General features: G+C 41.3%; 1 protein-coding gene across 2 annotated transcripts in view; it reads left to right on the top strand.

Moving 5' to 3' along the window:
* The window catches only part of INPP5F (inositol polyphosphate-5-phosphatase F), an 855,919-nt gene that overhangs the window by 528,427 nt on the left and 306,988 nt on the right, over positions 1 to 20,504 (top strand). For both annotated transcript variants that reach the window (XM_069239234.1, XM_069239233.1), the window contains exon 9: positions 1,756 to 1,935. In XM_069239234.1, coding sequence (XP_069095335.1) covers positions 1,756 to 1,935 — 180 coding nt within the window. The remainder of the gene's footprint in view (positions 1 to 1,755; positions 1,936 to 20,504) is intronic.

Below are 20,504 nucleotides of genomic sequence, written 5' to 3'. Positions count from 1 at the left end.
ACCCAGACTCTGCGGTTCATTTTGAATTAAAATGTTCAACACATCCCTCCACTGGGGGGAAATAACAGGTGGTTTCCTGAAATGGGTCAGGATTATGTAAGCAAGATAGCTAAAGAGTGGACAAATGCACCCACACAATATCTGTGCAAATGCTGGAAACACCAGTGCAAACTGGGAATACTGGGTAAAGCACCTGGATGTTTAATTTGCTCTATAAATTATTTCATTTATTTATTGAAAAAGGAAATGCAACTCACATTTGGGATACATGTCACGATCTGAATGGTTCTTACTGCAATTGTCTGTCAATCTCGAGGCACCACCTGGTCTCTTGCTGGCCAAGGTAAGGGCGACCCTTTCCAGTAGCCAGGGTGCTGCTGATAGAGTAATACCAGGCAGACAGTGACCTCCTGAAGGAGTCCCAGAGGATAAAAACCCAATCCTGGGAAAAACCTCTGAAGTAAGGAACTCCTGAAAAAGAGGTAAGAAAAAAGACAAGCGTAATATGAACTGGAAACAGCAAAAACTGCAGACAAGAAAAAAACAGGAGAAGTCCAAGAAAATCACCTGATACAGGAGCATGGAGCATCACCATAACGGAAGTGTTTGCAACACAAGGAACAGAAGACCAACCATGCTTATAAACTGGTAAACAGGAAGTGACACATAGGACGTTTGAAGACACCATCTTGAATCGTGAAAAGCCGAGTGAATGGAAAAATAGCCATGGTGTAAAAGAGGAAGCAAAGCATGCAGGGAAGGAAACACAGACTCCTGGGAGGAAGAAAAGATGGCTAAGAGGAACACCATAAAGAAAGAGAAAACAAAAAAAAGAAAAAAAGGCAGAAAGAATAGGTAAGAGAGATTATAAGGTCAGAAAGCGGGCGCAACGCGAAGCATCGCCCAAATAAAGATGTACCAGTCGCTCTGTGGACCGAAAAATAGGCAGCGACCCGAATCAGGGCTCAATGATTGACACATAGAGTGGCTGTAAAAGATAATTTGGGGGCAAGAGGTTGAACCATTCTGTCTTCCACCTCCTGCACTCACCTCCACCAGGCAATATGGGATGATATGAAATGTGGCAGTGCTGGTTTTCAGCAAAATACTTGTTATTTTTTAGTAGAGTCCCTGCTGCTTCCACTTTCAAGCCCACAGCAGGATTCTTGCATTGCCCCAAGTCTCTCTTTTACTAAGTATATTACAGTTCCAAGTCTGCATCTGTCAGATGGCTACCATCTTTATTACACCACATGTGCCACTGAAGAATTCATGAACACCTCTTGCTCACCATGGCTCCAAAGGCGGTAGTGGGCTCAGTCGCTGCATTGACAGTTCCCCAGCCATTTAGTTGTTTCAGGTAGGTTTCAGTGTCTTATTACTGACCTATGCTGATTGGAGGGTATATCGGGCAAATAATCTTAGGGAATATCTGGCATTCCACAGGGTACCAGGCTTTACCTCCTTTTCTATTATCTTTTTACCAGCGTTTCATTCTTTAGAAAGTCCTATTCCAGAATCAGTCTTAAGTTAGAAATCTAATTTTAAAACCCTGCCATTTTCATTCATATCAAAAAGCAGTATACAGATTAATCAAATTAAAAGGTTTATGTGTGTGGTTGCAATGCTAATTTTAACTGTGCCAAATTTCAGTTTCCTATTAATGAGGCTTACATCTCTGTGAATTTTTTAGCTCATTCATCTACAGCTGTAATACCCTTTCACTGTATGTGGCTTTACCGTTTTCTTTTCCAGGCATGAGATATAAGCGCAGAGGGGTAGATAAAAACGGCCATGTTGCAAACTACGTTGAAACGGAGCAGTTGATCCATGTCCACAATCATACGCTCTCCTTCAGCCAGATACGAGGTTCAGTACCAGTATTCTGGAGCCAAGTGGGATACCGGTACAACCCACGGCCACGATTGGACAAAAGTGAGTACAGGAAGCCCTTAGTGGGTTTTTGTTTTTTTTGGAGGGGGGGGTGATGTTTTTTGTTTTTTTTTTATTTTATTTCAGTATTAACGTTTGAATGTAAACATTGAAAGAAGTACAATAAATAAAGTAAACCAGATAAATGCAGAAAAACCTACAAAACAAGATTGCCTAACTATACATGTTATTCATAAAACTTTGGTTTGCACTAGAATGTATATTAAAATGCTATTTACTATCATTGTTGGGGGGGCATTTAAGCCCACTTGAGGCTTGGGCTCTTGTGAGTCATGGCCCCTCCCCATACTCAATGTTGAGATATATATATATATATACACACACTCACTACTGGTGGTCACCAGTAGGTAGTTATTATAAGGGAATTGTTTCCATAGAAAAAGTGTTTTTTGCCTTAGCTATGTCTTTGGGGTTTGACGAATCTTCACAAATTTTTCCTCTAAAAAGGTGTGCCCAAGAATCTTGTTGTGCATGGAAAGTTTTGGGGTGATCTGTCAAGCGTGGTCCGAAAAAAAGGGGAGGGGGTCAAAAAAGTGTGTTTCCCATTTTAATTCCCATAGAGATTTTAGACACAACTACAGCCCAAACTTCTGGACGGAATTACACCACATTTGGCAGGAAGTCAGCTCTTGGTCCAGAAGGAATGCATTTTGTTTTTGGTGTAAATCCGTTCAGTAGACTTTGAGAAATTAAAGGAAAAAGAAATGTGTATATCTGGGTGAGACTTAGCACAGATCACATGGTTAGAGCTGATTGGCTGTCAGCACTTCAACCAGGAAGTGGTGGCAGCCATCGTAGGACCAATATACATGATAACACCCCATTGAAATGCATTATAGTAAATGACAGGTTTTGAGGATCACGAAAAGAATGTGTATAGGGTGATAACAAATTTTGGTTACAATATAAATCATTTGTTGATGGTACCATAGTAATTTAAGGAATTGTGGCGTGTTCTAAGGTGACTTTACCCTGTTGGGATTTCATGAATCATGTTTGAGAGAAAACTGTTTTCTTATGATTTTCCCATAGAAGTTTTGGAAGGTGCTCCAAAAGCTCAAATTAGAGCATATTTTTTGTAAATTCACACTGCCTGTCTCAGCCATATGAGAATAAAGTCAGATATTCTCAGTAAAACATACTTTCAACAGTAGCAGTCAGTTGTTTCCCCTGTGTTCTACTGCAACCTCCCAAAGTGTTCTAAAGAACAACTAGACCACTAACAGTCTTGTTATGGCAAAAGTGTGGCATGCCTGAAGCCACCTTGATGGAATCCCTAAAAAGTACTTAAAAAGTAAAATATTTAATTTAGAAAGGAACAAAATGAGGGGGTTCATCTTGTCATGGATCTTATGGTTTGTGCTGTAGAATTTAAGTGAGTTCTCAAATATCTTTCTCTTCTATTTCATTAAGACATTCTAACATGCGGGCTGAAACATGCACTTTCAACACCAGCAGCAGACTGCCAGTTAACTCCCTAGTGATCAGCAGCTTATAGTTTTCTAATGAGCAACTAGAGTGTGGACATTCTTAATTTATGCCAAAAGTGTGCCACACCTGAATGCCATGTTGATGGAATCGAAGAAGGAAACGGAAAGCATTTTCTACTAAGGATCTGAGCCTAACTAAAATGTCCCAGTAACCTTTGTTTTTTAGTGAATTTTTAAGGTTTTTTAATTCTATTTCCTAACTATAATGTCCCTGTATCCTTTGGTTCTATATACGCCACACTCCTCGAATTTATCAGTATTTTATTTGAGTCTCACAATCGCACTACCAACACGTTTCAACCTCAAAGGTTCTTTCTCTTAGTATGTGAGTCCCTCTTCTAATCACTTTATATATTAACTCTCACATTTGCCAATTAGGAGGCATTATGGGAGATGTAGTCTTTGCATTTAAAAACCATGCTTCCTTATATTGAATATTGTCATGATTTTAGTAACATTTCAATTGGGAACCGCGTTTCAAGCATTCAATTAATTAAATCACCAAGCCAGTAAATTGCATATATAATGCAATAGAAAATCTCTTCATGAGCTTGAGTGGTTCTAAGTTATTGAGTGTCTCCTCATATGTTTATTTCAGATACAGTGATTAGGTCTGAAATTGTGGCATGCAGTCTAATACCTAATGGATAGTGCCTATGCCCTCATCCCTAATTGTCTTTCTATCATATATCTGTCTAGTACCTGACTTCTGACACACCCACATTGGTTACATATATGAAATGTATACTCAGCAATAATACTGGCCTGTCGCATATATCTCTCTCTTTAGCTTACAGTTTTATCTTATTTTCTCATTCAGAACCCTTATATCAGCAAGTGCAGAAAATATTGGCTATGTCATACTTACCGTGGATGATGTGTCTTTGTAACATAATTGTACAAATAGTTCTTTATCATTGTTAAGTCCATGGGGTACTTTTGTTTTCAGTATGATATATTTGGATTCTAGACGTCTCCGTTTTTGAGTCTGATTTCCACAACAGTCACTTGATGGGATCATGTCCACTCCATAATTCCTCACTGTTCTCCATTTGGTATATTGGCATTGCACTACTTGCTTAGCTGTTGCATATGTCGGGTTGCAATGTTTCACTGCTCATATGTGTCCAGTATCCTCCTTTTCTGATGGATACAACTACCTGTGGATTCCTCACCCATTGAATACTCCCCTTGCGCCAGCATCCGACGGAAATCTTCTTCCTAGCTTCTGCATGTCAACGAGGAAGTCACAATTGCCCATGCGATGCCGTCTGACGTCATACAGGCAATAAGAGCTCCGCTTTGCGGTGGCAAAATGTCAGTTACGGACCCACATACTGACTGTTTGTGGTGTCTTAGCTCCGACCACGACGTTGACAAATGCGATTCTTGTCAACGGATGAATCCAAAGGCCTTAAAGGAGCGAGAAGCAAAGCTCTTTTTGGCGAAGTCGAAGAAAAAAGAAAAGCGACATCATCGCAAGTCATCTTCTCCGAAGTCGCATCGGCGTCATCGTGACTCCCGGCGCTGTCGGGAATCTCGGCGCCGGTCGAGTAGGGAGAGATCGCGTTCGAGGTCGCCTTCAACTCGACGCCGGAAGACATGGGAAGTGAGTCCCACCATCTCTCTCCAGCCGCAGACGCTGTTTGCATCACCGGCATCCCCGACTTAGCTGACGTCGCCTGTGAATCCTCCTTCGGTGTTCGAGGTTCCTCGGCGTCAGGCGTTTTCTCCAACTTCACAGACACCGGGACCGGCGTCGATGTCGCCTCCAACCCAGGCTCCTCAGTACCCGGCTTTCCCGGCCCCTGGAGCCGACAGTTCCCCATTCTTGAATGCGATGTTCTAAATTTTTCAGCAGATGGCTCCAGGTGGTGGGCCGGCTGGTCCTTCGGGCCCATTGGCCTTCGATATGGGTGCTCCGGCTCCGTTACGACCGGCACCTTTTATGCCCTTCCTTCCCATGGGAAATGTGGGCTCGGCGCCGGCGCCTATGGCGTCAGCCTTTCAGCCGGTGACGCCGAGTAGACCTGTGGCTCCGGCGCTGGAACAGTCTCCTGTCCGCCCTTCTCCTCGTTCGGCCGAAGAAATCCATGGCACCGATGGATCCGGCGTCTGATGGATCCGAGGATCGGCGTCAAGCTTCGATGTCTGCTGAAGCCATGTCGACGCCGAGGATTGAGGAAAGGTTACACTCGAGGAGGCTTGCTCTTCGCCTCCTTGAGGAGCAAGAATATCGGAGACAGGCGTTAGAGGAAGGAGAGATTGAGGAATCTCAAGGAGACCTCCATGGTTTAGACACGGCCAGTGGTCTGGACAACTCTCCAGAATGGGACTTGTCATCACCTGGAGAGTATACGGAGGAGGCTGCAACATTTCATTCAGTCATCAAGAAAGCAGCTGATTTTTTAGACCTCCCTTTGCCGGTGTCTGAGCCTAAGCCTAATATTTTAACGGAGGTGCTGCATCCTGCTTCAACAACTGCAGAGCCACTTCTGCCTTTTAATGAGACTCTGTTGGATCCAATCCTGGAAATTTGGAAGAAGCCGGTGTCATCTTTGGCAGTGAACAGATCAGTGGCTCGAAGATATCGAGTGGCTCCTCCTGACCCAAGCTTCCTCTCCAGGCACCCAACCCCTGAAAGCCTGGTGGTTCAGGCTTCATGTTCAGCCCGGTTTGCCCCAGGATCATTTCCAGCAGTGCCCTCAGACAGAGACTCTAAGAAGATGGACCTTTCTTCAAAAAAGGCTTTTTCATCATGTAGCATGGCTTTAAAATCCACTAATGCTACCTGTATTTTAGGGAGACACATTTATGCCCTAATGGATGAAATAAAGTCGTCTCATACTAAGGTGCCCCAAGAGGTTATGAGCCTAGTTTCTGATGCTCAAGCAGCGGCAACCCAAGTAATTCAATCTGGACTAGATACGACTGACTCTGTAGCCAGGGCTATGGGTACTGCTGTTGCTACAAGGAGGCAAGACTGGCTTCATAGCTCTGGTTTCTCGTCCGATGTACAGGCAACCCTCTTGGACCTTCCCTTCAATGGCGATAAACTTTTTGGCTCCAAGTCGGACTCTGCACTAGAGAGGTTTAAGGAAAGTAGGGCCACGGCGAAGTCTTTAGGCTTTCAGGCCTCCTCTTCTGTTTCCTCCAGACTTTTACGAGGTTTAGAGGGTTTGGTCATTGTTCCTCCTCCTTTCGAGGGAGATTTCAGCAAAACCCCGCCTCTGCTCTCTCCTATAGATCCTACAGGGGGAGGGGTAGGGTCCGAACCAGGGGAGCCACCCAGCAGCACTCTGCCTCTTCCTCTGGAGGGGTGCAGCATGGGAAGCAGCCTTAGCCTTCCACCAATTCCTTCTCACACAACTCCTGTAGGGGGGAGTGAAGTAATTTAGATGCAGGAAACCAGGAAACAGTAATCCGTATTTATTGAAGAATAATTCTAAACGAAGAAAAGGAAACTCCAGCCACTCCTGCTCTGCTCCTTCACCAACTGTCCTGACCAACATTCCACACAGTCCCATTGATGGAGCAGGGGCGGCCGGAAGAAACCAAGTAACATGTTACAAATAAACAAAGAGCAAAACAATGAAATACAATTACACAAGTGATATGATGCATTTTAAATACATGAAAGTTATTTTTTCCTTACTTATTCTTAACACAATACCACACCACCTTCCTCTTCCAGAAAAGTAAAAATATATCCATCTACATTACTTGACTTTGACAATTCCATTTGAGATTCCACACACGACCATCATCTAATTTAACAGCACCACTGTAAACTTCAATAACCTTAAAAACTCTACTAAAGTGAGATTGCCCTCCTGTAATTTTCCCAGGTAACTTGACCTTTACAAAATCACCCTCCTCAATATGTAACTCTTTTACAGATTTCCTCAAATCATACACTTGTTTTCTTTTCTCCTGACAAGACAAATGTTTGCTCCTTGCTGAATCCCTCCTACCTTCATAATTGAGTTGTTCCTTAGTATAAACTTTAACCCACGGAGGATACACCATAGTATGTGGTATATGTTTCTTGAACATGACAAAAGGGGATTGGCCCGTGCTAGTGTGTGGCGTGAACCTATATTCCTCAACCTTCTTCTTAATCATGAATTCCCAATCACACCCTAATTGATTTGCCAACTGAATGGTCTCCTTTAATGTCCTGTTGAAACGTTCCACCATCCAATTTGTCTCAGGATGGTACAAGGCACTCTTTCTATGCAAAATCCCTCTTTTACTCAAAAACTCACGCATAAGTTTAGATGTGAATTGAACCCCATTATCAGTCAAAATGGACCTGGGATTACCTTCTTTACTACAAACATCTGTGAGAAATTCTACCACAGTCAAAGAGGACACTTCTGAAGAGATCATGATCTCTGGCCACCTAGAAAGCTCATCCATAAGAACTACAACAAATTTTGAATGTGATTTATAGTTCAATGGTCCTAAGATATCAATAGATACTGAGTCCCACACTTCGTTAGGAGCTTTCTTGAGTATCATAGGTTGAGTTCTAACTTTCAACGACTTATCTGCAACATTACACTCCACACAATCACGTACTTTTCTTTCAATATTTAAGTTCATACCCGGCCACCAGTATACTCCTCTCAGTCTTTCTTTAGTTTTACAAATCCCATGATGACCACTATGGGCAAAATCCATGATGCGCTCACGCAAATTACACGGGGGAATTAACCTTTCTCCTCTCAATACTATCCCATTCTGAATGGACAATTCATGCCAAATTTTACTATAATTCTCACTCATATTCTCATTTTTATTTAAGGCCCGTCCATCCAAAAGTAAATCTCTGACACGGGAAAGATTTACATCATCCTTCATTCCTTGTAACCATTCATCCTCTGTAACACACCCGTCAGTGACAGCACATACCTTAACATCCTCGTCATCCTCGTCATTGAACTTTCTCCACAAGTGGGAGGTTATAACATCAGACTCATGGGTCACCAGCATTGTGGAGAAAGGCTATGCCCTTCCCTTTCGGGAGTTTCCTCCCCCCATCCCGCCCATTCTACTGTTCAGAAGAGGATCTCCTGTTACTAGAAAAGGAGGTTCAAGTCCTCCTTTCAAAAGGTGCGGTGGAGTTGGTTCCAGAGCAGGAGAGGGGTCAGGGTTGTTAATCAAGATACTTCCTGATCCCCAAGAAGGATGGTCGGTTAAGGCCAATCCTGGACCTGAGGATCTTGAATTGGTTCCTCAAACAGGAGAAGTTCAAGATGCTGACCCTAGCTCAGGTGCTTTTGGCGATGAACGATGGAGATTGGATGGTGTCTGTCGACTTACAGGATGCTTATTTTCATATCCCAATACTCAAGTCGCACAGGAAGTATCTCCGGTTTGTGGTGGAGTCGCAGCACTATCAGTTTGCGGTCCTTCCGTTTGGTCTTACTTCAGCACCCAGAGTCTTCACAAAGGTGATGTCGGTGGCTGCGGCAGAGCTCAGAAGGAAGGGGATAGCAGTATTTCCTTACCTAGACGACTGGTTGATCAAAGCCAAGTCTCCGGAGCTGGTGTTGCTTCACCTTCAGTCGACAACCCAGTTGTTGTTCGATCTGGGTTTTTCAGTGAATGTACCCAAATCTCACTTAGAGCCCTTTCAGCGCCTCCTGTTCATAGGGGCAGTATTGGATACAACATTGAATCGCGCCTTTCCTCCGCCTCGACGGATTCAGGACATTCAGGCGTTGGTTCCAATGTTTCAAAGTGGAGCGGTCGTTCCAGTCCTCAAGGTCCTACGCCTCCTCAGTCTGTTTGCTTCTTGCATTCTGCTTGTCACTCAGGCTCGCTGACACATGAGGGCTCTTCAGTGGTGCCTTCGAAGGCAGTGGTCTCAACACAAAGGGGATCTCGAGGGTTCGGTGAAGATCTCCAGAGATGCTGATGCGGATTTAAAATGGTGGATTGCGGACGGCAATCTTTCCCGAAGAAGGCCGTTCTCGCAAACTCCGCCGGTGGCCACAGTAATAACAGATGCTTCCACTCTAGGGTGGGGAGCTCATCTGGGGGACCTGGAGATCAAAGGTCTTTGGTCTCCAATGGAACAGATGTTTCACATAAATCTGTTGGAGTTGCGGGCTGTACGTCTTGCACTCAAGGCCTTCCTCCCATCCCTTTGTGGTCAGTCGGTTCAGGTCCTGACTGACAATACTACCGCGATGTGGTATATAAACAAACAGGGAGGAGTAGGGTCGTACCTTCTCTGCAGAGAAGCTCTACGGCTTTGGTCCTGGGCAAGGGACCATCAGATTTGCTTGATAGCAAATCATCTGGCCGGAGTCTTGAACATGCATGCGGACAGTCTCAGTCGTCATTTTTCGACCGATCACGAGTGGCGTCTCCATCCGGGTCAAGTCCGTCAAATCTTCCAGATGTGGGGAATCCCTCGGATAGATCTGTTTGCCACTCGGGAGAACTTGCACTGCCCGTTATTCTGCAGCCTCCAGTATCCGGTACAAGGAGGGTTGGGGGGCGCGTTTCAGATGTTATGGTGCGACCAGTTGCTTTACGCGTTTTCCCCCATACCTTTGATTCCCCGAGTTTTGAGGAAAATTCGCCAAGACCGGGCTCAAGTCATCTTAATAGCTCCGGATTGGCCAAGGAGGGTATGGTATTCGGATCTTCTCCAACTCTCTCTGCCCCCCGCTCCGTCTCCCTCTCAGGGCAGACCTTCTCTCGCAGTCGCAGGGGCAGGTTTTACACCCCCACCTCCAGAGCCTGCACCTTCATGCCTGGAGATTGAACGGGGCAACCTGAGTTCCTTTTCTCTCCCACCTGATGTAGTGGATGTTATTTTATCGGCCAGGCGACACTCCACTAAATCTATCTACGCTAAAAGGTGGGCTAAATTTGTGAATTGGTGTGGAGAGAAGCAAATTGCCCCCCTACGTGCCCACTTATCGGATATCTTGTCTTTTGCGTTGTCCCTGGCACAGAGGGGTTGTGCAGTGGCTACAGCCAAGGGATATTTATCTGCCCTGCCAGCCTTTCTATGTCTTACGGACCAGCCTTCTCTATTTAAATCCCCTATAGTGCTAAGATTTTTAAAAGGTCTCATTAACAAATTTCCTCCCACTCCTTTCATTATGCTTCAGTGGGATCTAAACCTAGTCTTGACTTTCCTTATGGGTTCACCGTTTGAGCCTATGCATTCTTGCCCCTTAAGGTTATTGGTTCTAAAGACTGTTTTCCTTGTTGCACTTACTTCTGCAAGAAGAGTGAGTGATCTGCAGGCTCTATCTGTTAAACCCCCTTTCACATCTTTTTATGGGGATAAGGTGGTGTTGAGGACCAAGGCTGCTTTCCTACCGAAGGTTGTTTCACCCTTTCATATGGCCCAAACAATTACTCTTTCCTCGTTTTATCCTCCGCCTCATCCTTCGAAAGAAGAAGAAAGACTACACCGCTTAGACCCGAGGAGAGCGCTGAGCTTCTATGTGAACAGAACGAAGGATTTTAGGTTGGAGGATCAACTTTTCATCGGGTACGTGCGAAAGAGGAGCGGAAGGGCAGTCCACAAGAGAACACTCTCCAGGTGGGTCATTCTTTGCATTAAACTCTGTTACTCTCTAGCAAAAAAGGAACCCCCTAATGGAATAAGAGCTCATTCCACCAGAGCTAAGTCGGCCTCTTCGGCCTTGGCTAGGGGTGTTCCTGTGGTCGACATCTGCAAGGCTGCAACTTGGTCATCCCTCCACACTTTTGCGAAGCATTATTGCTTGGATTCTGAGGTTAGGAGGGATGGCCATTTTGCACGGTCAGTGCTGCAGGATTTCTTGGTTTGACCATTCAGGCACCCTCCACCGAGTGCGGTACTGCTTTGGGACTCTATTCAATAGGTGAGGAATCCACAGGTAGTTGTATCCATCAGAAGAACAAGTTACTTACCTTCGGTAACAACTTTTCTGGATTCCTCATGGTCCCACCCGCCTCCCCGTTGCCTGTCTGGTCTAACCAAGTTATTCTTGGGTGTGCTCTTCTTGGTATTTGAGGGCTTGTACATATACTGTATATATTTATTTATGTATTTATTTATTTTATTTAAAAAAAAAATCTTGAGTTTTTGGAATGATGGTTTTATCTTGAATGTTATTAAATATTATTTGATTGATTGTCTCAATGGCCTATTAGTCTCAGGCACGTAAAAAAAATTGGTACTGACGTCGGCGAGGACCTCTTATTGCCTGTATGACGTCAGACGTCGTCGCGTGGGCAATTGTGACGTCCTCGTCGACGTGCAGAAGCTAGGAAGAAGATTTCCGTCGCTTGCTGGCGCAAGGGGAGTATTCAATGGGTGAGGAATCCACAGGTAGCTAATGTATCCACCAGAAAAGTCATTACCGAAGGTAAGTAACTCATTCTTTTAGCATACATTTTGTACTTCCAACATATCGGAGACCATAGACACATTCAGTTATATAAATCACATATTGTGAATTGCATGTTATTCTTTTTCTGATAGGGATTGTCTTTTGGTCTCTATCCATAACGTTTTTTTGTTTACTCCAATCTTGCAAGCTTTACAACTACTTCATTTGACCAACCCACTCTGTCGTTCTTCTAACCAGATGTTTGGTCGGTGATCCTGAAAGTTACTTTTTACTAGTTTATCTTTTAGTGACTGTGCTTTTCTGTATGTCACCTGTGGGTATTTTCCCAAAAGCGTGCTGGTGTCAGGGTCTTTAGATACTAAATGCCAATGCTTGCACACAATGTTCTTTATTCTCATGCTCTCTTTGATGTACATTAGTATCAGTCTAGGGGCTTCTTGGTCTCCTTTTGTTGTTCCTTGTCTCTCTTTTCGGTGATCAGTGTTTTAGTGCGAGGTTTCAGTCTCACTTTTTGTAGGCTCTTTTGCAGATCCCTTTGTCTATAACCTCTTCATTTCAATGTTTTGATTGTCTCATCAAATGTTTCTTCTGCAGCTATATCTCTGGTACAATTCCTTCTTCTCCTTCGCAACTCCTCGTATGGTATGCTCCTGATTAATGGTTTCGGGTAGAAACTTGTTCCGTGTAGGATGCTGTTAGTGGATGTTGGTGTTCATGGTTGAAGAGGATTACATTGTTGGTTAGGCACATCTCAATCATAGTTAACAGCATCTTTGTTGTAGTTACTCCACATTTCACTGCCTCAGGAAGGGAAACGTTCAGAACAACGACTCCGAAACAATGCTTGCGTTAACGACGACTCCCTTTTTCTCTGCCTTACCTACGCATGTGCTGAACAACACACGTGTGGTTAAGGCAGAGAAAAAGGGAGAGTGCATCAGGAGAGGACGCGGTCAGATTAGTGGGGCTGGGGTAGGGTTGGGGGATAGTTTTTAGGGGTGGAGGATGGATTGGGGGTAGTTTAATTTTTTAGGGGTTGGGGGATCAGGGTAGTTATAGTTTTTAGGGGCGGGGAATCGGGGCAGTTCTGTTTTTAGGGGCGGGGTCGGGTAGTTTTGTTTTGGGGTTGGGGTACTTTTCCTTTTGCGGGTGGGGCGGGGTAGTTTGGTTTTGAGGTTGGGGAATTGGGGTAGTTTGGTTTTCAGGGAATGGGAATCGGGGTAGTTTGGTTTTTGGGGGTGGGGGATCATCGGGTAGCTTTGGTTTTTAGGGGTGGGTGAGGGGTCGGTTGTTTTTAAGGTGGGTGGGAGAGGTCAGGAAAGGGGATTAGGGCTAAGGGTGGGTGGGAGGTATCTGGGGTAGTTGTTTTTAGGGTTGGGGGATCGGGTAGTTTTAGTATTGGGTTTGGGGTACTTCTGGGCCTTAGGGCAGGTGGGGGGTCGCATGCTAGAATCATGCATGGCGTTCTCACAAATGCCTTTACTAGGCATGCTTTTACAACAAAAAGTAGTTGTAAAGGTATGTGTGGTAAAGGCATTTATGGTAACAATGCGGTCGTTGTCCGGCCACGTTGTTCAGATATGCATGGTTCCAGCATTCATTGTTCCCTGAGGAAGTATGTACATGCCCTCAGACCCACCTTATGTATTATGGATGTATATAGTATTACCACATTGATGGTCACTAGAGGTTACTTGTTATCCTAGCATATGTTTGTCAGTGCGCGCAGAAAATCACTTGTCTCCCTGATGTAGGAACTCAAAATATGAACAATGTGTGCCAGACAGTAATCTACATAGATTGATACCTTTTCAAAAGAGAATCACATGATGACAGAATTGGTCTCCTCGGTGGGTCACCACAGGGTGTTGTGTATCTTTGCCAAGAAGTAAATTGTTGGGATAGTTGGTTGTTCATTGAGCATAAAGTTATACTCATCATCATTGATTAGCGTCATCTCATGCCATTATTACAATTTTTCACTGACGCTAAGTGTCATTTGGTTAATAGGACTTTTTTCCAACTTTTTGTAATTAGTTGTATCATGTAACTGTCTGTAAGCCTCTTTAATGCAATCTTTTTTGTTAAGCAAGCCAACATTTCCTCTGTTTTACGCTGGTTTTATGACGATCTGATAATTTTCCATCAAGTTTTTTTTAAGCTTCGCATTCTCTCCTTGTCATATTTTCCATTTTTCCTGGACGTCTGATTTTATTCGCCTGCAGTGATCACATATGAAAAAATATCAATTTTGTTCCCGGGTGTCAGTGAAGGCAATATTTAGATTTGTTCTTTAAATATGGAGTACACAATAATTGGAGGAAATATATGTATGGATGAGGTATTAATGGATGAAGATTACATTTTAGTTACCTGCATTACTGCTATAAATATGTCCTTCAATCTGTATTTAAAGAGAAAGAAGACAAATAATAGTTAAAGTTTGATATTATTAATATATCTATTAAAATGAATTAATCTGTAATAAAAACATATTGTCATTAAGAAAACACAAGGAGGTTATTTGTATATGACAAATATACATAAAATGTACACATCTTATGTTCCTTTGTCCACTGTTCTCAGTTTCTATACTTTTTCACTATGAAAGAAGTGTGTACAGAGACTCAACACTAAACAGTGCTGGGAAAAACAGTCATATAGACTGTAAAAACCCCATAAGCACAAAGCATGTTATTTAAAATTAACATTAATATGCATCACACTCAATAACTTCACAGTATTACACTACAATAAAGTGCTACTGTGAATTGCACTCACTATACCATGTAAATAATTTAATTAAGTTACAATTACTAGACTAAACAAAAGTATGTATGCTAAAAACATGTTGCTTATTATTATACCTGGTACAAAACTATGAATAGAAATAATCAGCCATTTTAAATATGAATTTTCTTTTCAGGACATCAGTTCCAATAGGCTGAATATTGTGTTAGACAGTAATAATCTGTGTACACAGAAGATTGTGTGGTTATTGTTTCCTAAAAATAGTATGAACATATGCATCCACAGTTCATTTTTGGATATTCTTTTGTTGACAAGACCCTTGATAAGCTGAATGATGTCTTAACCATTGATGCTTAACGTACAGAGCAGGTTGTATACTGTTTTGTTTGTGAAATCTTTCTGAATATATTTTATGCACATTACTTTTTGACATCTTTTTGAAGACATCACCTTCGTTAGGCCGAATGATGTCGTAAGTAGTAATCAGCAACCTAGAGAGAAGAGCGTATCCAATATTTTCCCACACATCCACCTTAGAACTTTGAAGAAACAATAAGTAAGAGTTAGGAAGTTTGAAAGGTAGTTTTTGTTTGAATTGCAGACTGCTTTCATTGCATTCTGCCAATCCTGTTTGTGTTTCAAAATATACAGTATAATGCCCAGATGTAATATTTAGGCATTTATGGAAGATAATAGTCAATGTACAGTATGATCTCCCTGAAATTGATATTTGTCCTGCTTTGAAGTTTGTAATTTAATTGTCCAATTTCGATACATCTGATCCGCATAGTTGAAACATTGCTATAATGGATTTACCACTTCTCTGTATAAGCATTGTAGCCAGTACATTTGATTAGCAATTTGAACAGGTCATGTTTTGGTCACTCTTTTTAAAGACACACTTTTACAATCTAGCAGAGTTACATGGAGAAATCACTCAGATTGGATTTCAGTGTTAGATGAGAAAGAGCAATTTTCACACTCATGGTTCCATGTATAACTCAGTCCAAATATGTCTTCAGTATTGACATTTTCTTGATCTAGAACTCCAAGAATCACTAGAAGAAATTCCTGTGTGTCTTGTTCTGCGTTGATAGTAAAAGCTATAGATCCACTAATTGAATTGCATTAAAACATGTGGTAAATAGAAAAGAACATTGAGAACAGCAGTTTACACCATTAGTATTATCTAACTGGTCACCTACTAAATCTCCATCATTCTCCATTTTTCTTTTTTTAACAGGTTCTTGTTTTTCCTTCTTTGCCATCTTTTTTCAGGAATATGTGCTGTATCTGTTAAAAGTTTCATCTTAGAACATAATATCTGTTTTTCATAAACATGATACTGTCTGAAATCGGGAGCATATATGCTTCTTAATCTATTATGCTTTCTAACACAACTTGCCACTGCACTGAGGTAATTTTCATCAAAACGAACCAGACAATGTTTGTACTCGTTACAACGCTACTTACCACAAACTCTGGGTACCTCTAGAATACCTAGGATGTTGGAAAAAAGGACGCAAATTTGGCGTGGGTAGCTTATGTGGACAAAAAGTTATGAGGGACTAAGCGTGAACTGCCTCAAATAGCCAAAAAAAGGCTGAGGGGGAACAGGCCTGGCAGCGAAGGGGTTAAATACTGTACTTCCAATATTAATAAATGCAGCATCTACACTTAATCTCTGTGACTTGTTGATTGTTACAGCATAAGCAAGACAAACAAGGAATTGCTTCAGCTCCACATATAAGTCCTTTACAAGCAAAAAGCGTACAATACGCCAAGCAATTTTCTTCACATCATTAATCTGATAAAATTTTATAGCTAGGTATTCAACCTCATCACAGTTAGAGAATTGTACGAAATCAGCAACTTTTCCCATTGTACCGTTTACTAGTACTTCTTCAACATTTAAATTGTGTCTCAAAATAACTACAGTTTTTGCACACACATAAGCACTTTTCTAGTTCAGCAGTCCTGGATACAGATTTCTCCAAGGAGTTTAACTTTTCCTGTAGTTTTCCACTCAGCAGTACTGTAACTCCCTGGTGCTTAATTTTTTTCCACAGCTATAATTTCTAAAATTTACTGTTTCTCTAGTTTCAGTAATTATTAATTAAATTCAGCACACTCTTGAAGTGTAGGCTTGAAAGACACTTTTGATTTTCCTTCTTTCCAAAAATTAAACATTAGCGCTGCTGCTGTGTTGTCAACGGGAAAACAGTTTCTTAATAACTCTACTCACCAAGGTATGTTTTCCCTCCTCTGTCAGAACTCCTACTCTAATATCCTTTAGAATGTTTACATATTCCAAGTCAGAAGCTTGGCACATATTTTTGATGAGTTCCTTATATTTTAAATATTGTCAAATGTTTACATTACCAATACTTCCAAATAAGTTTTGAGTTTCATCATGTGAAAGGGTTTTGGAAACAGGCTGTCCTTTCACAGGGGTAAGTTGTAGTAGATCGCCAAAAACAATTACATGCTTTCCTCCAAACAACACATTGTATTTTATTTTTTAAATCTGTTGCATTTTCAGATTAACCAAGCCAAGCATTAACTTTTAAACCATGTTTACCTCATCAATAGTTAAAAGCTTCAACGTCTTCAAAACTCTTTCCCCCTCATGAAAAGCTTTACCAGATAACTTCTGGTATTCCCACTTATTGTTGTGTTCATCCGGTAGCATGACCAGTTTACATAAAGTTATTTAATTTAAGTCTTTGATATTGGGTGCAGCTAATCCAGTAGGTTATGTTACTACACATGCTAATTTTGATTCTGTAATCTTGTGTTGGTAACTCGAGAGAACTTTAGTCAAAAAGCTTTTCCAAGTACCAGCTTGGCCACTGATATATAATAGTATGGTGTGAATGATGAACAATTGCATACTTTCTTGTCTTGTAGAAATCTATGTTCTTTTTTGTCTTTTTTTCAATATAAATGACTTCCTGTTCGTTGTTCAGTTGTGCAACTGTTCCAGATCTACACATTCCTGTCTCACTTGCTACATTCCAGTTTACACTTCATTGATAGCTATTGCAGCTTCATTCTCAGTAATAGGTTGTCCAAGTGGATCCTGACTCAGTGGTCCTGAACTTTGGCTGCTTTGGGAATTATCATTAGCTTCCTCAGCAGCAATCGTTTCTTCTTGTTGTATCTCATCATTTAGCATTTGTAAATAGTTTGTAAAAACTGAACCCTGAATAGTATCTTTGACAGAATTGAAAAAACTCTTCATAGCAGTCATACTCTCCAAGTAATTCCAATTCACTATGCCAAGGCTTGAGCAGTTGAAGATGGGCCAAAATAGAAATAATATTTTTTCTCAGACGTTTGGCAGCTACGTTTTCAGTGGTTAATTAGATTTGCTTTTTTTGTGTTTGACTAAACAACCATCACATCCACGTACTGCATATTTCCCTTCTTCTATGTTTTCATTTACATTGCTTCTACATCTGTATTATTGAAGAATTTCATAAAGGCACTTGATTTCACAATATCTGTACTTGGTGGCTTAAATTCTGCTAGGTATTGTATTTCTGGAAGACTTTAACACTATATTTCGTGTACTTGCTAGTCCAAGACTTACCCAAACAATTGCCTTTAATTTATTTTGAAAACCAGCTTGCTGAACTCAGCCTGACACAGGCCTCATGGGATCCCATTTCCTTTAGGGAAAGCATTTTTAAACTGAATGAGTACAATTTCTTTGCAAGTGTCTTTTCTGCAGAAATCTCTTCCCACAGCTCCTTCATCTCTGTCTTTTCTGACTTTGTAATGTATGAAGTGACATACCTGACCACAGCTGTGGAGTTGTCAGCAACAAACTGTATGTCCACATGAGCATTGCACATTTTTAGAATCACAGGGTTATAGTCATTAATATATTTGGAAGCCTTTGTTCTTGTTAGGTTGTATGTGTTCTTTAGTGATTTCATTGTCAGTGTATAGCTGAATGAAGACAGAAAGCTGTTGACTTTTCCTTCGGAAATAAGTGGTGGCGGAAATCCAAATTGACATCTTGTGTAAAATTTGCCCTTGGATCTATATTTATGACAGTAGCACTTTCCACATTTATGTGATTGGAATAATAAAACTTGCTGTCCTAGATTCCTTTCATCAGTAGCTTTTGGTATGGTGCATGTGACTCTGTTCAGTGAAAGACAATACGGTATCATCAGGGTCTGCTCCAAATTTAGGTGCGTCTTTTATCCAAAATAGCATGTGAATAGGAGGAGCGCCTCTTGCTTGGTACTCTTTCTGCCAAAAGAAATTAGTGACTTCCCCAAGTGGAGGTTTGGATTAGTTACAGATGGATGTCATCACCACTTGGAACTTATGGTTGAAATACCTGCATACATTATCAGGATCTAATGAGCAGAGTTATCCTGCCTTTTTTACATTTATGTCTTTTATATTTGAATTTTCCTCTCACAAAAATACAAGCAGGCCTTCCCAGGCACACTCAGCGCAACTGAGTGTGAGAAACCAGGTAGGTGGACCTAGAATTCTCAGCATACATTTAAGTTCTCCATGTCGGCGATACCACTATTTATTTGTCCCACATTGGCATGCCATTAGGTTAATTATGTTGTATTCTAAATTTCCATCTTTTCTATGAACGTTAAGAAAATCTCTTGCAGACAGATATTGAAAATGAACTCCTGTCTTTAAAATGTGCTGTACTGCATAGGAAAGTCCAGACAAGTCACTTTCAAAAATAAGGTGAAAAATATATATATATATATATATATATATATATATGTTGTTTTTTTACGGAATACACTGTCGGAATCTTTGTTCCTCCGACTATAATCGGGTTGATCGGTATTCAGCTGCTGAAACCTGTATGGGCTGTTCATCACAGGAACCACCTACTCCAGTTGGAAACAACTAGGGAAAACAATGGGCTTCTAAACTTTTTTCTCAAATAATCATGGGAGCTCATTTAACTTGCTTTATTTGAAACAGCTCAGTAGCATCATCAGTGACTTCTTTGGAATGTAAGGGATTGGATGCTGTAGTACTCATGAATTTCTTCTGTTTGTGATTGATCCACTTTTTCAGTCTGACCACTTGCTGCCAATGTTTTCCTCTTCAGTTTTAGACAATACATGTACATTCCGAGTTTGACTTTTATACTGAGTGCGTCGACAACTAATGTACACACTGGTGGGTTTTTCAGAACACACTGTTTTAAACTTACTAATTTCTTCTGTAAATTTCTCAGTAGCAATAGCTGTAGTATGTTACTCGACACATGAAGCTACACATTCTATATTTTCCCTACAGTCGTTTTGGGAACCAAAAAATGAAACTGCTCCTCCTCACAAAGTTTTCTAGCTCTGCTACTGTTCCATGCTAAAGCACTCTATTAATTTCACCTAAACACAGCGCTGGAGTCTTCATATAGTAAATCTTCCTAACTTAATTTTGCATCTTTGAGTGGTGAATTGCCAACATTCTAAAGTGATGAAAGGTTCTTTGGCACATTTTCTTTGAGACAAGCTAGTGAATGCCCTTGCAAATGTGTATGCTTTCTTACCTTGGGTGGATCTAATATTTGCAAAATTAAAACTTTTTTTTCCGACTTCTGCATGGAAAATTAGGTACAAAATTTGTTAATAAGTCAATTGATTGCTGTTGAATACTACAAATGCGACTACAGTTCCACTTATATGCAGGAGCCTATTTACGCCTTCCCTCAACCTCTTCAGCTATCACTTCTTCAACATTCTTTGGAGCAATCTCTACTTTTTCAATTGCACTACCATCCTTTACCTCATAACAACGACCAGTGGAATCAACTTCATGCACTAATGTGTTCTCTTGGTAATAGCCTTCTTCATTAAAGGAAGGCTCTGTACTGGAGGCATCCTTCCATTCACCGCTAAAATATTTGCAAAAATTACTTTTATTGATACATCTTTTC

This window comes from Pleurodeles waltl, chromosome 6, assembly GCF_031143425.1.
Source record: "Pleurodeles waltl isolate 20211129_DDA chromosome 6, aPleWal1.hap1.20221129, whole genome shotgun sequence".
NCBI lineage: Eukaryota > Metazoa > Chordata > Amphibia > Caudata > Salamandridae > Pleurodeles > Pleurodeles waltl.
This window is presented reverse-complemented; position numbering and strand designations above follow the sequence as displayed.